The sequence below is a fragment of the Aquarana catesbeiana genome, linkage group LG08 (assembly GCF_042186555.1).
Source record: "Aquarana catesbeiana isolate 2022-GZ linkage group LG08, ASM4218655v1, whole genome shotgun sequence".
In the NCBI taxonomy this organism is placed as follows: Eukaryota; Metazoa; Chordata; class Amphibia; order Anura; family Ranidae; genus Aquarana; species Aquarana catesbeiana.
This window is the reverse complement of record NC_133331.1, coordinates 304,686,035-304,706,000: the sequence shown is the minus strand read 5'-3', so window position 1 is coordinate 304,706,000 and position 19,966 is coordinate 304,686,035. Positions and strand designations below refer to the sequence as shown.

Sequence of the window (19,966 nt, the reverse complement as noted above, 5' to 3'; positions counted from 1 at the left end):
TGGTGCAGTTAATGCATGATCTGCAGAAGTTGTCGGTCAGTGGAGTAACTCTTGGTGCAACACTTGTTGATAAGAGAGTTCATAAAAGTCTTTGTCAAGTGGGCAGCTCCATGTGCCCATTGTACCACGGCTGGGTACATACTCCTGGGTAGACAAGGCTTCTTGTTGCACTCGAATAGTCCGTTTCTGAGAGTTGCTCCTCTCCGTTTCCAGCTTTCCTTCTTATCCGGACTTGTTGTTTCCTGTAGTTCTTTTAGATAAACTCTGTCCACTGGGAGAGTTTGTAAAGTAAGCACAGGGTGGTCTTCTTCTACCACCCTGCTGTCCACTTCCCGTGGACTACCAGCTATCTGTTTGGCAGCTGAATTGGCTAGATGATTGCCTCGAGCTTCCTTTGAGTTCAGTTTGTCGTGTGCTTTTACTCATAATAGTCACTTGGGTTGTGAGAAGCAAGGCATCAATCAAGTTTTCACAGGTGTTCCTGCAGCCATCAGGAATCCTCTGTCCTAGATAACACCATAATCATGGGCAATGCTGAAAGCATATCTTGAGTCCATATGAATGTTGGCTCTTTTTCCCTCTGCCCATTTATATGCTGTAGTAAGTGCTTACAGCTCTGCCTCCTGTGTAGACATCACCCGTGGTAAGGCTTCAGCTTGTAGAACAGTGTTTTCAGTGGTGACCGCGTGTCCTGTGTGGTCATGGGGTGACAAGTTAAGACTCTACTCCTCCTCCTCCTTTCCCCCCTCGAGAAGTGGAAGAAGGGTGGTAGGGTTCAGTGTTTGACAACTTAATAGAGTAATGCTGTCCAGTAGGAGGGAACACAGGAGTCTGAAGGGTCTGGTAGTGGACAAGTGTTTCGGCTGGATCTTGGTTGAATATGGCAACAACATCATGGGGAGTAAGCAGAACGAGGCAGTGTCCGAGGACCAAGTTCAAAGTTTTGTCAAGCAAGGCTTGTATAGCAAAGCCAGCTCGCAGACACAATAGGCCTCCTCTTGCTACCGCATCCAGCCGACAGGAATAATATCCTACGGGGCGTAGGCTGATGCCGTGTGATTGGCTTAGTACACCTGCAGCATGTCCCAGACGTTCGGATACAAAGAGCTTGAGCGTTTTGTCGTAGTCTGGGAGCCCTAGCGCCTGAGATGGCACACTTGAGGGCCTCAAACTTAGATATTTCTTCAGGAGACATCTGGAAGGGTCTGATTGCAGAGCATCAGTAGGAAGGCTTCTGGAATCCATGCTCTGCACTAGGAAATTAGTCCAAGGAAAATGACAGGTGTTGAGCACCACTGCAATTTGGGCTTTGAGGCTCTGCAGCCCTGGTTGGCAAGATAGCACAACAGGCTTTCTGAGGTGACTTCAACAGGGGGTAAGTCAGCTGCACAAAGGAGAAGGTCATCAACATGTTGGAAGAGAATCACTTCCGGGTGTTTCTCTTGTCATGTGTCAAGGATGATAGCCATAGCTTTTGCAAACTGGCTTGGAAAGTTCTGTGCCCCTTGTGGCACAACTGTTTAGGTATGTTGCCGTTTCTTTCCGTGGATGAATGCAAAAAGGTACCAGCAGGAGGGGTGAGGGTGGACACTGAAGAAAGCGTTTGTAAGGTCCGCCTCTGTGAGGTACTTTGCAGTCAAAGGCATCCACAGCAGGTACCTGGTTCTTCATTAGGGGTTCTCTTCTTTGGGATATTGTGGTTTCCGGGGCAATGAAGCGCCCTCTTTTAGCTTGACTGAAACTGGTGGCACCTTTAAGTGACCGTTGTCTTCCTGTCCTGTGGACCATAGGCACGCAGGGATTCTGTCAAGTACTTCCTGCAGTATTGAACTTGAAGTTTTTGCTTCATTAAGTGTCATCAGGAGAGGCAGAGAACACAAAGCAGATGAGTCTTCTAAAGATAGGGGGGTATGTAACTTCATCCCCCCTTCAGGCGTGTCCTGATTGAGGCCTGTAGTCTGGACGACACATCAGCTCCTAGTAGATTCAAGGGACATGTAGAGGACGCCACAAATCTGGCAAGCAAATCAGGAAATGTCCCCACTTGGAGTGGCTCTACAAATGGACTGGAGCGGGGCACCCCATCCACTCCCACGCAGGAAACGTGTGTGTCTCTTTTCATAGTGGGAGAAACTCAGATCATCAAAGGCCTGTACTAATCTAGTATGATACTTCTTCAGACTCCCCTTTTATCTTGGATAATATCTTGGATTGTGGTCTTCTGATCCGTCAACTTCTCCTTTGCCCAGTCGTGGAGTTGTGCACAGAACTCCACGCTTGAGGTGTAGGAAGTGGCACTTGTCAGGCAGGCATCATTGAAGGCCGTCTGCATGACTGGCCAAAAGACATATCCTGCTTTGATTTGGCATAGGCTGATCAAGTCTCTCCAGGCAGCTGAGTAAGTTTCTTGTATCTGCACTAGCCTGTGGTAGAAGGGAATTGGCTGCTTCTCTGGGTCAGGCAGACTTGTCACTAAGGCCGCTGCTTGTGATGGAGTAAAAGCAACATACATCACTGGTGCCCCTTCTGGTAACCGAGACTGTTGTTGGGGCGGGGGCTGGCAAGGGGCACTGTTCTTTACGGTTGCCAGCATGTGTTTGAGATCCTCTCGGAACTGTGAGTCCGGAGCCGGATTGGGGGTTAAATCAGTGGGTGGCCTTGCTGCCTGCTGTTGGGCTTCCCACTCAGACGCTTCTTCATCATTAACATATCCGGCCTGGGAATGTGATGCTTCCGTATTGGGGAAGACAGATGTGTGGTACGAACCATCCTGGTTTAAAACAGGGAGGGCTGGGTACAGGCTGTTTAAGCTTACTGGGTGTACCAAGATGGCCGCCGGCAGGAAGTGCACTGGGCTGGGTAGAAAGTGAAGGCATTGGTGCACTAAGATGGCCGCCGGGCTGAGTTGTCACAGTGGGTTGTGCTTGGGTGGTGAGAAAGGAGTGGTTGTTAGACGGAGGGCAGTGCTGTCCCTCCCCTCCTTTTGTTTCAAGTTCCAACATAGCGTGGTAATTTCACATACTGTATCATCAACTCTGTGATACACATACATAATACAATCGCCATCTTTCTTAACTTCCTTTATCCAATTTTCTTTATCACACAGGATTTTTCTCCCTGTTTCTTTAGCAACATAACTTTCGCCACTTCGTTCAACTTTGTTAACTATTTCAACATCTTATCTCCTCTTCACTATCACATTCTTTTCTCTCTCTGTTTCTCGGCTAACGGCTTGAGAGGAGAATACGTACAACCAAGGGGTTAATATTCTTTCTCAGTGTTCTTATCAACAAATTCCTTGGGTGGGGGCACATAAGACTGCGCTTCTAGTTTAATCTCAGAACAAGAACAAACACATCAGGGGTAGTGAGGAGCAACGGCCAGCGACCCAACAGATCCCCCGGGCAGCCCCCCCTCCGACCTTAACCAGTCCCCAACCCCTCTCGTGTATAGCAAACAGTAAACCACAAATACACTGACGACAGGACATTACACCTGCCACTCTTCGAACTGCAAAATTTCAGCAGGCTAAGATAACCTCAGGGGCAGACAACTCCCCTTAAACCCAGTTAAAGGCCGTCATTACAGTTACTCCCAGAGGCCGACAGCTCATCTGGGGGTGAGACATCTGTAACGCTTTCAGACTGCAAAGCCAGCAGCTGAGATAACCCTCAAAGATTCGTCAAACCAATGAGTAACCCGTCCTATAACCGACTGCCACAATAACCCATCTCACTCCAGAGGCCGACAGCTCATCTGCAGATGAGAACACACATGTAGCACTTTTAGACTGCTGAGTTTCGTAGCCCAAAGAATGGCAGACAGTGAACAAATACAGACAGCAGAAACCCATTGGCAGGTTCGTTAAAACAACCTCAGGCGAGGAAATACCTGCCTCTAAGACAGTCTCAGCATACCGGCAGAATCCAGCCGTCAACCGAAAGATAAGAAAGTCGTACAGTGGTAGGAATATTAAGAAGACTTACTGGTACTGTTAGGGCTGCGGAAACCCCCGTCTCATCAATCAGTTAACGCCCGAATGCTTATCGCGGTATGGCTTCGACTGTAGCCTGAGGTCCCGGGTTTCGGCACCATCTGTTATGGAAATGATTAAGAGCTCCAATCGAGCCCAAGGTTATCTGCTGCTGTCTCTAATTGAAAAGTGTGGATATGCATGCATATAAAAGTAAACACTCTGAGACACGCTCAGCTCCGTTACTTCTTACACTTCTAATTTATTCAAGGCGGTGCTAATGTTTTATACACAAAAATACGTCATTGCTATGTTAGTCTAATAGGTACATCTCATTGGTTAAGATAAAAAAAAAAAGAAGATGGAGAATCTTCATAACGAGGTTTGGCTGTCCTTGGTTTTATCTTCAGTTCCGCGTTCTTCTGATGTGTGGGATGTAGGGGGTACCCGCCATTTTGAGAAAATATAGGAACAGAGCAAACCTGTATACTTATATAATGAGTAAGGAGAAAAATATGTATGCACATAAGAAAATAGACATTTTCAGATTATTATTATTATCTACATCACATTCCTTCACAACATGACATCACTCTTATCTCTATTAATAAAACACGGACCTGACCGGAGAGGTGAGGAGCATTCTGGGAGATCACATGACATCGCTCTTCTCTCTATTAATAAAACGCAGACCTGACCGGAGAGGTGAGGAGGATTCTGGGATTCTAATTTGATTTTCCTATTGGTTCTCCAATACAGAGTTTTCCTCTTCTGAAGTCAGGTGATCATATGACCATCACAGTGCCTCCATGCGACTCCCTAAAACCCGAGAGACACAACATGGAGAAGATTCTAGAAGTCACCAAGAAGATGATGGAGCTGCTGACAGGAGAGGTGAGCGGTGCCGGGAATTCTGGGACATTATCCAGTACCAGACAAGGGATGTGTCTGGATGGTGACATCAACATGGAGAATGGATCCATTAATTGGAACCCACCAGAGAGATGTCCCCGTCCTCTGTATTCCCAGGATTCCACACAGGTAGGTCACACCATCCCTCACCATCATCAGGTAGGTGGGACTGAACAAATAGAACAGAATTCTAAGCTATGAGAGGACATTCTTCTATGTAATCTCCTGTCCCATTTTACACATATATTCTATCATCTTTGGGGTTTAGGATGAGGAGCTGAAAAACTTCAAAGCTGAGATTAAAGAGGAAGAAGAAGAGATGTTGATAAGTGGAGCTCAGCAGTCTATGGGAGGGGGAGGTCCTCTGTATTCCCGGGATTCCACACAGGAAGATCACACCATCCCTCACCATTACAAGGTTAGTTGAATGGAATATCTGGGACATGGACTTGTGAGATGATGTGTGGATCTTTTTTATATGTAATGTCACAATATTACATTTTAAGTTTTTATCATTTTCTTGGTTTAGGGTGAAGATCTGATAGATATAAAAGTTGAGGTTAAAGAAGAAGAAGAAGAGACGTATGTGAGGGATGATCAGCAGTCTATGGAGGAGGATGGAATAACGGGGACATTTATAGAGGAGGACACTCCTACAGAGATCAGCACAGGTGGGTCATTAATAGTAAATACATTCACTATATAATTTATATCGCACTTTACATAGTCCTAACACCTTCACTATATACTCTATGTTGTACATTACATAATTCTGATAATATATAGTCCTATCTGTTGTATCTTATACAATATGTTGTACATTACATAGTCCTGACTTCTGCTCTCTACCCTCTACACACTGCTATATATAAACATAATGTGTATTATTTTTATATCTGATGATTTAATTGGTTCACAGACTTTTACATGATGATAATAATGTGATAACATTTTTAAACTTTGAAACATTAAACAGAAAGTGATAATGAGGGAGGAGTCAATAACCCAATGATGGTGGTCTTCAGGATCAGTCCAGTCTTCACCTTGGTTGTTCTCCCCCCATCCTCACTCTCTGACCTCTGGTGGGGCTCAGCCCCGCTGTTATTCATGACTAAATCATGGACTAAATAAGAAAGTGCAGGACTTCTTGTGTTGGGAAGATGGTAATGAGTGATAGAGGGGGTGGGGACACTCGTCCTATAATCCCCTCATCACTGTCACTCCTATAAAAGACAGTTCTCGTTGTTTCCTCACTCTCTGACTAAGGTCCATGAATAAAGAAATGATCTGGTAGGAGATCAGAGGACCCATTTACTAGTTACCTTGAGGGGGGAATTGTAAGATCCTCAGAGACAAAGCTGCCTGATGTGGGCGGAGTCCTGGTTTAGGGGAACCAATCTGCTCATGTCTAGTAATAATCTTTGTATTTCTATTTTAGTAGATGGACGGGAGATGAGGAAAACCTCAGAGGATTGTCTCACTTTGTCTCCAGACTGTAAAGTAGAAGATGAGGACATCACACAGTATAGTCCAGGAGAAAACCCGACTACCTCAAATGTCCATCCGGCACCACACAGTGTAGATGGACCATCGTATTCCTCTTATCCTGAGGAACCTCAGACTGTGCGGGACGGTGCCGGACCATCGTATTCCTCTTATCCTGAGGAGCCTCAGACTGTGCGGGATGGTGCCGTCCTTTCAACAGATAAGAGGTTTTTCTGTGCGGAGTGCGGAAAGAGTTTTTCAAAGAAATGCCATCTCTACAGCCATCAGAGATCCCACACGGGAGAGAAGCCGTATTCCTGTCCTGAGTGCGGGAAATGCTTTGGACATAAATCAACTCTTGTCACGCATCAAAAGTCTCACACGGGGGAAAGGCCGCATTCCTGTCCTGAGTGCGGGAAATGTTTTTTACATAAATCACATCTTGTCACACATCAACGTTCTCACATGGGGGAGAAGCCTTTTTGCTGTTCAGAGTGCGGGAAATGTTTTTTAGAGAAGTACACTCTTCTTTATCACCAGAGACTGCACACGGGTGAGAAGCTATATACCTGTTCTGTGTGCGGGAAATGTTTTGTTAAAAAATCAGTACTTGTCAAACATCTGAGGTCTCACACAGGGGAGAAGCCTTTTATCTGTCCTGAGTGTGGGAAATGTTTTTCAGATAAGTCCAATCTTCATACACATCAAAGATCGCACACAGGTGAGAAGCCGTATTCCTGTCCTGAGTGCGGAAAATGTTTTTCACAGAAGTGCCATCTTGACAAACATCAGAGATCTCACAAGGGGGAGAAGCCATATTCCTGTCCTGAGTGAGGGAATTGTTCCTCACTGAAGTCCTGTCTTTCTGTACATCAGGGGTCCCACACAACCCTCGAGGTGTATTAGTGCCTTGAGTGCGGGAAATGTCTTGTATATGAATGTTGCTGGACATGTGGGGAAGAAGCACACCCTGATATACACCTCAGATATACGCCATGGCTGATCTTCATCATGGAAGAAACAGTTGATAAGGAGATCAGAGATCACCAAAGACATGGATGAAGTGTTGTACCGTGTCGGCCATTGATAGTTAAAAGCAAGTTTTCTTGTTAAATGTAAAAATATAATTAAAAAAAATTACTGCATGTAAAAAAAAAAAAAATATTGTGTGTGCCGGTTCATTGACGACGATCTTCAATATCAGAACATTGTTCATGGGTGACTTTACAGGTCATCAGTTTAGAGTTACCCAAAGGTAATGGTCCAGAGTATAGTGGTCAGGAGTATATCATATACAGCCCAGGGTACAGAGTGCAGTGGTCAGGAGTATATCATATACAGCCCAGGGTACAGAGTGTAGTGGTCAGGAGTATATCATATACAGCCCAGGGTACAGAGTGCAGTGGTCAGGAGTATATCATATACAGCCCAGGGTACAGAGTGTAGTGGTCAGGAGTATATCATATACATCCCAGAGTACAGAGTGCAGTGGTCAGGAGTATATCATATACAGCCCAGGGTATAGAGTGTAGTGGACAGGAGTATATCATATACAGCCCAGGGTACAGAGTGTAGTGGTCAGGAGTATATCTTATACAGCCCAGGGTATAGAGTGTAGTGGTCAGGAGTATATCATATACAGTCCAGGGTACAGAGTGTAGTGGTCAGGAGTATATCATATACAGCCCAGGGTACAGAGTGCAGTGGTCAGGAGTATATTATATACAGCCCAGGGTACAGAGTGTAGTGGTCAGGAGTATATCATATACAGCCCAGGGTACAGAGTGTAGTGGTCAGGAGTATATCATATACAGCCCAGGGTACAGAGTGTAGTGGTCAGGAGTATATGATATACAGCCCAGGGTACAGAGTGTAGTGGTCAGGAGTATATCATATGTAGCACCCTCTAGTGTACAGTTTAGTTAGAAAAATTTAGCTGACACACAGTAGCTTATGTGAGTCTGGGTAATTGCTGTGGGTTCATCTTAAGGTCAGCCTGGAAGGCTCTGCAGACCAGGCCTCTATCACCTCCACCTGGTTCTGGAGGTCCATGGAAACTTCTAGAAGCTAGTGGGCGGAGGTACAGAGGCAAGGATCTGAATATTTAAGTTTGACCAATCCCCAGGCAGGGGGTCTGGCAGGGTGGTAATATGGGTCTATAGATATTGAAGAGCCTGGCCAGCAGCGGTTGTTCTCAGATGGGAGGTGGAGTTCTGAGCTAAGGATCCTGAGGCCTGGGAGGGGACCCTGGGGATGGGGGGGCTCTGCCTCCAGGCTGGAGCTGAGGAAGCTGAAGAGAGAGAGACCTTAACCACCCTTTAGTCTCATCCAGGAAACACCCTGTCTAGCATGAGTCATTTACAACTCAGTGTACATACTGGACACCCACACCTTCCTGAAACATTCGGTCCACATGCCATCAACATGGGGGGTGCCTTACCAGGGTGTAACCCCCCCTCCGGCACAATACTTTCTCTCCAAGTTGATGTGAAAAAGTCCGCAGGGGGCCTGTGAGCGGGGGGGGGACTTATTGGAACCTGGAATTCTCTTTTGACAATAAGGAGGCCCCCTGATATAACCCCCCTATATTAATGAGTTATGCCGCGTACACACGGTCGGACTTTTCAGCTTCAAAAGTCCGACAGACTTTCAATGGACTTTCTAACGACCGGACTTACCTACACACGATCACACCAAAGTTCGATGGATTCTTATGTGATGACGTACGACCAGACTAAATTAAGGAAGTTGATAGCCAGTAGCCAATAGCTGCCCTAGCGTCAGACTAGCATACAGACGAGCGGATTTCTGGGTCCGGCGGAGTTACGACGTAAAGATTTGAAGCACGTTCCAAATCTAAAGTCCGTCAGATTTGCGACTGGAAAAGTCCGGTGAAGCCCACACACGATCAGATTGTTCACCGGATTTGGTCCGTTGGTGTCCGTCAGACAAGTCCGGTCGAAAAGTCCGACCGTGTGTACGCGGCATAAGGGGTACATAGTACACAATGGTACCACTACCTGAATGACAAAGCTCTGAGCTATCATCATCTGCATAAAAGAAATGGTGGGATCATTGCCCAAATATGGCCAGTGGCCATATTTGGGCAGTGACTTCAGTGCTATTCCCACCTGTTCTACGGTTCTGCTGCTTCATACATTAACATATCTCTTTAGACCCAGTCTGTCCAGACAGTATGGTCACCTGCTGGCTTGGCTCCATTCACAGGCAGCTTTACTCTTCAATAAGACACTGATGTTGAATCCAACCCAATATTATTTCAGACACTTGTACAGTACAGAGGATGTTTTTTCCAGTCTTTTGAAGGGTAAGAAGACAATGACTTTCCCAAACCCTTTCTCTATGAAAAACTATCACCGACCGAGGGAACATGGAAGAAGAGGGGCGAGCTACCGTAGTACTAAACTAACTAGCTCTAAACAGCAGGGCAAGATAGAGAAAGATACAAAATCACATTAGTAACCAAGTTGCAGTGGGCCAACACTCACTAGAGTAAGAAGGCAACGACTTTCCAAAGCTCATCTCTGAAGACATGGAAGAAGAAGGGAGGGTTGGCTAGGACTAAACTAACTAGCTTTAAATAGGAGGTGAGTGGGTGGCTTGTCAAAAATGACCATTTAGTCCTTTTGATGAACTGTGAACAGCTTGGGTTTGGATTATACTGCTGGTCAACCCAAACCCGAAGCTCATCCCCACAGATTAACAGAAGCTGTTCATTTCTGAAGAACTCCTAGTGACCTTTGGAGGAACCCTGGCTGAGAAAGGCTGGACTAGGCAGTAATATATTTCTATCCCCCTTGGTGGGAGTGGAGATGAGAGCACAAGGAGGTGTTCACACTACGCTTTAAAATGTTTCTCGGGGCTGCAGTTCTTCTGAGCTCCACAAGGTGGGGATCTTTTGTCTACAAAGACAGGAAGTCTCTATGGAAGGGAGAAAGTGATGTCAGGTACAGACAGGAAGTTCCGGGTGAGAGGTGAGTTGAGAGGAAGTAGAGAGGAGACATTGCTGGAACTGGCAGCAGACAAGGTAATAAGATCTTATTTTATATTTACACCCAGTAACCCCCCCCGTCATGTCCATCCTCTTCTTCCATAGTCACTGTGATGTCTTTTATCTCCAGCAGATTGTGATACACACATATATATAGTGTGGAAATGTAGATTAACCACTTCAGAGTCAGAACATTTCCCCCACTTACCGGCCGGAACATTGTCCTCATTTTGGACCTAAACTCTAGTAATATGGTCCTGAGAGGCTGTGAGGGGGTAATAGGGCTAAAGACTCCGGGGGACCTCTGAGATGATGGTGATTCTGAAGGACTCTGAGGGGTTGGACAGGCTACAGGGTTCTGAGGGAAGAGGAGGCTGTAGGGCTCAGGGGGTCTCCAAGGTAGGGAGGGGGATTCTTGAACAATGATGGTCCTCCTACCTGCACTTTTCAGACCTCCTTACAGATCTCCTGCCAGGAAATGAAGGCAGCCTTCACCTTCTTCTCATGTTACTGGTCAAGTAATATGTTCCAGGACACCAAGTGGAATGAAGAAGGGAAGTCCTTCACCCTGGGTACGCACTCGTTGTTAGAGGATCTGTTTGCACAGACTTGCTTAGCAGGCCTGTGTTGTGGGTCTGAGGGAACCGTCCAATACCTTCCCATGACATAGACTGTGTCAGAGCCTGGTACCGGAATTCAGAACACCAGGAACCCACCACCACTCTGTACAAGGTCCTGGATACTACAGTATACTTGGCAACTAAGAGAACAATCCCCTCACCCCCTGCTGTCCATCTCCTACCCTCACTGGGCTGCCATTGGAGGGATAAAAACAACCCCCCCCCCCCCCCCCCACACTCCAATAGCATCCTCCTGCTATCCAATCCAATCTGTTCTCTTACTAAAGAGAGCGACAATGACATCACTCCTATCAGTCAACAGGTTGCCGGAGATTGAAGCCTAGCAGTTGGAGTTCTGTCCAATTATCCGGATTAGCCCAGAACTCCAGTGTTCACATGGGGGCAGTAGTTCCTAAGTGTACAGCAACCCTCCCATTACCCACCCCCCCACATCTACATCTTATTATTGTGTGACCAACACCATCCAAATAAATCTTACTTTCATTTCCCAAATTTATCCGTCTACAAGGAAACCTGTATAGATCAAATGACAGCACCGGTGAGGATGGAGGAGGACCGGAGTCACATGACTGAGAAGATCCTAAACCTCACCCTGGAGATCATCTACCTGCTGACCGGAGAGGTGAGGAGGATTCTGGGAGGTCACATGACATCACTCTTATCTCTATTAATAAAACACAGACCTGACCGGAGAGGTGAGGAGGATTCTGGGAGGTCACATGACATCACCCTTATCTCTATTAATAAAACACAGACCTGACCGGAGAGGTGAGGAGGATTCTGGGAGGTCACATGACATCACTCTTATCTCTATTAATAAAACACAGACCTGACCAGAGAGGTGAGGAGGATTCTGGGAGGTCACATGACATCACTCTTATCTCTATTAATAAAACACAGACCTGACCGGAGAGGTGAGGAGGATTCTGGGAGCACACATGACATCACTCTTATCTCTATTAATAAAACACAGACCTGACCAGAGAGGTGAGGAGGATTCTGGGAGGTCACATGACATCACTCTTATCTCTATTAATAAAACACAGACCTGACCGGAGAGGTGAGGAGGATTCTGGGATTCTAACATAATATTCCTATTGGTTCCTCATTACAGAGATTTCCTCTTCTGAAGTCAGGTGATCCTATGACCATCACAGTGCCTCCATGTGACTCCCTAAAACCTGAGAGACACAACATGCAGAAGATCCTAGAAGTCACCAAGAAGATGATGGAGTTGCTGACAGGAGAGGTGAGCGGTGCTGGGAATTCTGGGACATTATCCAGTAACAGACAAGGGATGTGTCTGGATGGTGACTGTATCATTGTGTGTGTCAGGTTCCTATAAGGTGTCAGGATGTCACTGTCTATTTCTCCATGGAGGAGTGGGAGTATTTAGAAGGACACAAGGATCTCTACAAGGACGTCATGATGGAGAATCAGCCGCCCCTCACATCACCGGGTAAGAGGAGACTTTATTGTAAAGGAGAGAGCAGTACGGAGGGTCCACCTAGATCCCCCATCATCTGATAAACACATAGAAACAATGTATTCAGTCAGTGTGTGTGTTTCCTACAGATGGATCCAGTAATGGGAACCCACCAGAGAGATGTCCCCATCCTCTGTATTCCCGGGATTCCACACAAGAAGATCACACCATCCCCCAGCATGATCAGGTAGATTACCAATGACCGTCAGTTATGATTTTTACACAATCTATTTTATTACAATTATTGTTGAATTCTATATTCAGGGTGAAAACCTTGGGGATTATAATGTTGTTAAAGCGGAGTTTAAAATAGAGGAAGGTGAATACAGTTTAATGGAAGATTTTTCAAAAGAACACAAGGAACTGAACAAGGAGCCAATAACTAATGAAAACCCACCAGAGAGATGTCCCCGTCCTCTGTATTCCCGGGATTCCACACAGGAAGGTCATGATATCCCTCACTCTGACCAAGTACGTAGGACTAAGGGGATAGAACAAAGACATTCTAAGCTGTGTGATAATATTCTATGTAATCACTTTAGTTACTTTTTACCAATGTATTCTCTTATCTTTGGGGTTTAGGGTGAAGAAGGCATAGACATTAAAGTTGAGGTTAAAGAGGAAGAAGAAGAGAGGTTGGTGAGTGGAGATCAGCCGTCTATGGAGGAGGGGGAGATGATTATGAAAAGTAAACAGGATGAATCTTCTCTACATATGGACACAAGTAAGTAATAAGCGCTATGAGATTGATTTACTAAAACTGGAGAGTGCAAAATCTGGAGCAGCTCTGCATAGAAACCAATCAGCTTCCAGGTTCTATTGTCAAAGCTTAATTGAACAAGGTCCTACATAAACAAAAATGCTGGAATTCCAAGACCATTCACACACTTTACTATGAAAAGACTTTCAGGTTAAAGCTGACAATCTGTTTTTTTTTTTTTTTCAGTCCACATGGACCTAACTGTAGGTCCATCATCTGACAGTTTTTTTGTAACAATATATACACTAAGTATTTTGACCCTTTGGTGATCTCAGGGGCCATGCTTGAGGCTCTCTGTAGTAAGTTAACCATCATTGCAGTACACCATATGAAAGGTCCATCTCCATTCCTCAATATAACGTCATGTTCCCAACAAATGAGGAGGAGATACTGTACACCATATGAAAGGTCCATCTCCATTCCTCAATATAACGTCATGTTCCCAACAAATGAGGAGGAGATACTGTACACCATATGAAAGGTCCATCTCCATTCCTCAATATAACGTCATGTTCCCAACAAATGAGGAGATACTGTACACCATATGAAAGGTCCATCTCCATTCCTCAATATAATGTCATGTTCCCAACAAATATGGAGGAGATACTGTACACCATATGAAAGGTCCATCTCCATTCCTCAATATAAGGTCATGTTCCCAACAAATGAGGAGGAGATACCGTACACCATATGAAAGGTCCATCTCCATTCCTCAATATAAGGTCATGTTCCCAACAAAGGAGGAGGAGATACTGTACACCATATGAAAGGTCCATCTCCATTCCTCAATATAACGTCATGTTCCCAACAAATGAGGAGGAGATACTGTACACCATATGAAAGGTCCATCTCCATTCCTCAATATAACGTCACGTTCCCAACAAATGAGGAGGAGATACTGTACACCATATGAAAGGTCCATCTCCATTCCTCAATATAATGTCATGTTCCCAACAAATGAGGAGGAGATACTGTACGCCATATGAAAGGTCCATCTCCATTCCTCAATATAATGTCATGTTCCCAACAAATGAAGTGGAGATACTGTACACCATATGAAAGGTCCATCTCCATTCCTCAATATAACGTCATGTTCCCAACAAATGAGGAGGAGATACTGTACACCATATGAAAGGTCCATCTCCATTCCTCAATATAACGTCATGTTCCCAACAAATGAGGAGGAGATACTGTACACCATATGAAAGGTCCATCTCCATTCCTCAATATAACATGTTCCCAACAAATGAGGAGGAGATACTGTACACCATATGAAAGGTCCATCTCCATTCCTCAATATAACGTCACGTTCCCAACAAATGAGGAGGAGATACTGTACACCATATGAAAGGTCCATCTCCATTCCTCAATATAATGTCATGTTCCCAACAAATTTAGATCTACAAATATTTGAACCCAGTTCCATGACACATATCTCTGTAAGATTGTTACCTCTAGATCGACAGATATGCTTTATGAATACCTATAAAATGTAACAATTGTTCTCCATCAGGTGGCCTCTATGTCTGGAACATCTCTAAAGGTCATCCAATTTTATCTCCAGATGATAATGTAAAATCTGATGACATCACACAACACTTTCCAGGAGAAAACTTTATTGCTCAGAACACACCGAGATCAATGGATCCCTCCGATCCTCAGGAGTCCTCTGATAGATCACATGATGTGACTCCAGAGACTCCTCTAAGATCTGATGGTGCGGAGAGATCTACAGATCCATCTAATGCCAAGGAATCTTCCCTGAGCCATGAAGGAGCTCACACAGGAGAGAGTTCATTGTCGTGTTCAGAGTGCGGGAAATCTTTTACCACAAGCAAAGCATTTCTCAGACACCAGAGAAGTCACACGGGTGAGCGCCCCTATTCGTGTTCAGAGTGCGGGAAATGCTACTCTGAGAAATCAAACCTTCTAAGACACCATAAAAGCCACACGGGAGAGCGTCCTTTTTTATGCCAAGAGTGTGGAAAAAGCTTCATCGAAAAAGGAGACCTTAATACACACCGGAGAATTCACACGGGGGACCGTCCCTTTGTGTGTCAAGAGTGCGGGAAATGTTTTATCAAGAAAGGGAAACTCCTTACACACCAGAGAATTCACACGGGTGAGCGTCCCTATTCATGTCCCGAGTGCGGGAAATGCTTTATTGAGAAAGGAAGCCTTGTTACACACCAGAGAATTCACATAGATGAGCGTCCTTATTCATGCCAAGAGTGCGGGAAATGTTTCAGGCACAACGGAAGCCTTATTAAACACCAGAGGATTCACACGGGTGAGCGTCCCTTTTTGTGTTCAGAGTGTGGGAAAACATTCACTGAGCGAAAATTACTTGTTGCACACCAGAGAATTCACACAGGTGAGCGTCCCTTTTCCTGTTCAGAGTGCGGGAAAAGCTTCCCTGAGAAAAAATTACTTCTTAGACATCAGAGAATTCACATGGCTGAGCTTACCCATTCATGTCCAGAGTGCGGGAAATGTTTCAATCAGGAGAGCGAACTTTTTAAACATCAAAAAAGTCACCCAAGAGATGGTCTCTATTCATGTCCAGAGTGCGGGAAATGTTTCACTGAGAAAGGAAAACTTAATAGACACCAAAAAATTCACGCCGCTGACAATCCTTATTCGTGTCCAGAGTGTGGGAAAGGTTTTACATGTAATGCGGACCTTCTTCGACACCAGAAGAGTCACACGGGTGAGCGTCCTTATTCATGCTCCGAGTGCGGGAAAAGTTTCACTGAGAAAAAAGTACTTTTTATACACCAGAGAATTCACACGGGTGAATGTCCTTATGCATGCTCAGAGTGCGGGAAACGTTTCATTCGGGTAGAACAACTTCGTAAACACGAGAGAATCCACACAGGTGAGAATCCCCATTCATGTTCAGAGTGCGGGAAAAGTTTCAGCGAGAAGGCAAAACTTCTTAGACATGAGATAATTCACTCTGGAGACCGACCTTATTCGTGTTCAGAGTGCGAGAAAAGTTTTAATCGGAAAGATGAACAACTTAGACACCTGAGATGTCACACGGGTATGCGTCCCTATTCGTGTTCAGAGTGCGGGAAACGTTTTACTGGGAAAACTTCACTTCTTGCACATCAAAGAATTCACACAGGTGACAGACCTTAGTCACGTTCAGGGTTTGGGAAATGTTTTTTTTCAGAAACAACAATTCCTTACACAACATGAAAGTGGACGCTCCTCTGAGTGTGGGAAATGTTTAATTCAGAGAGGTTTCCTTCTCAAACACTTCATGACCGCCCCATAGACGAATGACGGCCACACGTACTTTGCCAGGAGGACGTCATGTGACGTGTTCACGCTTCCCGCACACCCCCTATGGCACGCATCGGCAGGGATCTGTGATCATTGTGTCCTTTGGATACAGCTAATCACAGATCAGGGTAAAGAGCCAATCGCAGCGGCTCTTTACCATGTGATCAGCTGTGTCCAATCACAAAGCAAACAGGATTTGCCAGTTATCGGCAATCCTCTCCCATCAATGCTGCCTCCTCAGTGCCCATCAATACTCCCTCATCAGTGCCCATCAATGCTACCTCATCAGTGCTCATCTATGCTTCCTCCTCAGTGCCCATCAATGCTGCCTCCTCAGTGCCCATCAATGCTCCCTCCTCAGTGCCCATCAATGCTGCCTCCTCAGTGCCCATCAATGCTCCCTCATTAGTGCCCATCAATGCTGCCTCCTCAGTGCCCATCAATGCTCCCTCATTATTGCCCATCAATGCTGCCTCCTCAGTGCCCATCAATGCTGCCTCATTAGTGCCCATCAATGCTGCCTCCTCAGTGCCCGTCAATGCTCCCTCCTCAGTCCCCATCAATGCTGCCTCCTCAGTGCCCATCAATGCTCCCTCATTAGTGCCCATCAATGCTGCCTCCTCAGTGCCCATCAATGCTCCCTCATTAGTGCCCATCAATGCTGCCTCCTCAGTGCCCATCAATGCATCCCTCATTAGTGTCCATCAATGCTCCCTCATTAGTGCCCATCAATGCTGCCTCCTCAGTGCCCATCAATGCTCCCTCATTAGTGTCCATCAATGCTCCCTCATTAGTGTCCATCAATGCTCCCTCATTAGTGCCCATCAATGCTGCCTCATTAGTGCCCATCAATGCTGCCTCATTAGTGCCCATCAATGCTGCCTCATTAGTGCCCATCAATGCTGCCTCATTAGTGCCCATCAATGCTGCCTCATTAGTGCCCATCAATGCTTCCTCATTAGTGCCCATCAATGCTCCCTCATTAGTGCCCATCAATGCTTCCTCATTAGTGCCCATCAATGCTTCCTCATTAGTGCCCATCAATGCTCCCTCATTAGTGCCCATCAATGCTTCCTCATTAGTGCCCATCAATGCTGCCTCATTAGTGCCCATCAATGCTCCCTCATCAGTGCCCATCAATGCTCCCTCATCAGTGCCCATCAATGCTTCCTCATTAGTGCCCATCAATGCTCCCTCATTAGTGCCCATCAATGCTTCCTCATCAGTGCCCATCAATGCTTCCTCATCAGTGCCCATCAATGCTGCCTCCTCAGTGTTCATCAATGCTCCCTCATCAGTGCCCATCAATGCTCCCTCATTAGTGCCCATCAATGCGTCCTCATTAGTGCCCATCAATGCTCCCTCATTAGTGCCCATCAATGCTTCCTCATCAGTGCTCATCAATGCTCCCTCATCAGTGCTCATCAATGTGTCCTCATTAGTGCCCATCAGTGCTGCCTCATATGTGCCCATCAATGCTCCCTCATCAGTGCTCATCAATGCGTCCTCATTAGTGCCCATCAATGCTGCCTCCTCAGAGCCCATCAATGCTGCCTTCTCAGTGCCCATCAATGCTGCCTTCTCAGTGCCCATCAATGCTGCCTCCTCAGTGCACATCAATGCTCCCACATCAGTGCTCACCGATGCTTCCTCTTTAGTGCTCACCGATGCTTCCTCTTTAGTGCCCATCAATGCGTCCTCATTAGTGCCCATCAATGCTGCCTCATATGTGCCCATCAATGCTCCCTCATCAGTGCCCATCAATGCTGCCTCATTAGTGCCCATCAATGCTCCCTCCTCAGTGCCCATCAGTGCTCCCTCATCAGTGCCCATCAATGCTCCCTCATCAGTGCCCATCAATGCTTCCTCATTAGTGCCCATCAATGCTCCCTCATTAGTGCCCATCAATGCTTCCTAATCAGGGCCCATCAATGCTGCCTCCTCAGTGTTCATCAATGCTGTCTCATTAGTGCCCATCAATGCTGCCTCATTAGTGCCCATCAATGCTGCCTCATTAGTGCCCATCAGTGCTCCCTCATCAGTGCCCATCAATGCTCCCTCATCAGTGCCCATCAATGCTCCCTCATCAGTGCCCATCAATGCTCCCTCATCAGTGCCCATCAATGCTTCCTCATCAGTGCCCATCAATGCTTCCTCATCAGTGCCCATCAATGCTTCCTCATTAGTGCCCATCAATGCTTCCTCATTAGTGCCCATCAATGTGTCCTCATTAGTGCCCATCAGTGCTGCCTCATATGTGCCCATCAATGCTCCCTCATCAGTGCTCATCAATGCGTCCTCATTAGTGCCCATCAATGCTGCCTCATCAGTGCCCATCAATGCTGCCTCCTCAGTGCCCATCAATGCTGCCTCCTCAGTGCACATCAATGCTCCCACATCAGTGCTCACCGATGCTTCCTCTTTAGTGCCCATCAATGCGTCCTCATTAGTGCCCATCAATGCTGCCTCATATGTGCCCATCAATGCTCCCTCATTAGTGCCCATCAATGCTGTCTCCTCAGTGCCCATCAATGCTGCCTCATTAGTGCCCATCAATGCTGCCTCATTAGTGCCCATCAATGCTGCCTCATTAGTGCCCATCAATGCTGCCTCCTCAGTGCCCATCAATGCTGCCTCCTCAGTGCCCATCAATGCTGCCTCGTTAGTGCCCCTCAGTGCCGCCTATCTATGCAGCCTTTGAGTGCCCATCAGTGCCTCCTTATCAGTGCCAATCAGTGCAGCCTATCAGTGCACACCAATGAAAGATAAAAATGACTTATTTACCAAATTTTATAACAGAAACTAATGCCGCGTACACACGAGCAGACTTTCCGGCAGAAAAGGTCCGACGGAACGAATCCTTCAGACATTCCGATCGTGTGTGATCTTCATCGGACCTTTTCTGTCAAAAAATCTGACGGACCTAGAAATAGAACAAGTTTCAAATCTTTCCGACGGACTCGATTCCTATCGGGAAAACCGTTCGTCTGTAGGCTAGTCCGACGGACCGAAAACGACGCTAGGGTTGGCTACTGGCTATTGAACTTCCTTTTCTAGTCCGGTCGTACGTCATCCCGTTCGAAGCGATCGGACTTTGGTGGGATCGTGTGTAGGCAAATCTGTTTCGTTGGAACTCCGTTGAAAAGTCCTTCAGGGTTCAGTGCGACGAGAAGTCCGCTCGTGTGTACGCGGCATAAGAAAAACTTTTTTTTTTTTTTTTATTTTCAGTCTATTATTTTTTTTTTTACCAAACAAACCCAGAGGTGATTAAATACAACCAAAAGAAAGCTTTATCTGTCTCAAAAATTGATTGAAGTGTCATATGGGTACAGTGCTGCATGACCGCGCAATTGTCATTCAAAGAGTGAGTTTAATTTTTTAATTTTTTTTCTTATGTGAGTAAAAT

General features: G+C 46.0%; 2 protein-coding genes across 2 annotated transcripts in view; both read left to right on the top strand.

Annotated features, from left to right (window-relative positions):
- The window catches only part of LOC141105050 (uncharacterized), a 126,092-nt gene extending 118,071 nt beyond the window's left edge, over positions 1 to 8,021 (top strand). The window contains exon 9 of the mRNA XM_073594877.1: positions 6,652 to 8,021. Within this exon, the coding sequence (XP_073450978.1) occupies positions 6,652 to 7,204 (553 nt within the window). The 3' untranslated portion in view covers positions 7,205 to 8,021. The remainder of the gene's footprint in view (positions 1 to 6,651) is intronic.
- A 4,555-nt stretch (positions 8,022 to 12,576) lies between these two features.
- On the top strand, positions 12,577 to 17,028 carry LOC141105101 (uncharacterized). Its single transcript, XM_073594959.1, has 4 exons — positions 12,577 to 12,696; positions 12,774 to 12,980; positions 13,092 to 13,233; positions 14,783 to 17,028. The coding sequence occupies exons 2-4, from the start codon at positions 12,843 to 12,845 to the stop codon at positions 16,411 to 16,413; spliced, it is 1,911 nt and encodes a 636-aa protein (XP_073451060.1). The 5' UTR covers positions 12,577 to 12,696; positions 12,774 to 12,842; the 3' UTR covers positions 16,414 to 17,028.
- Positions 17,029 to 19,966: the final 2,938 nt, after the last annotated feature.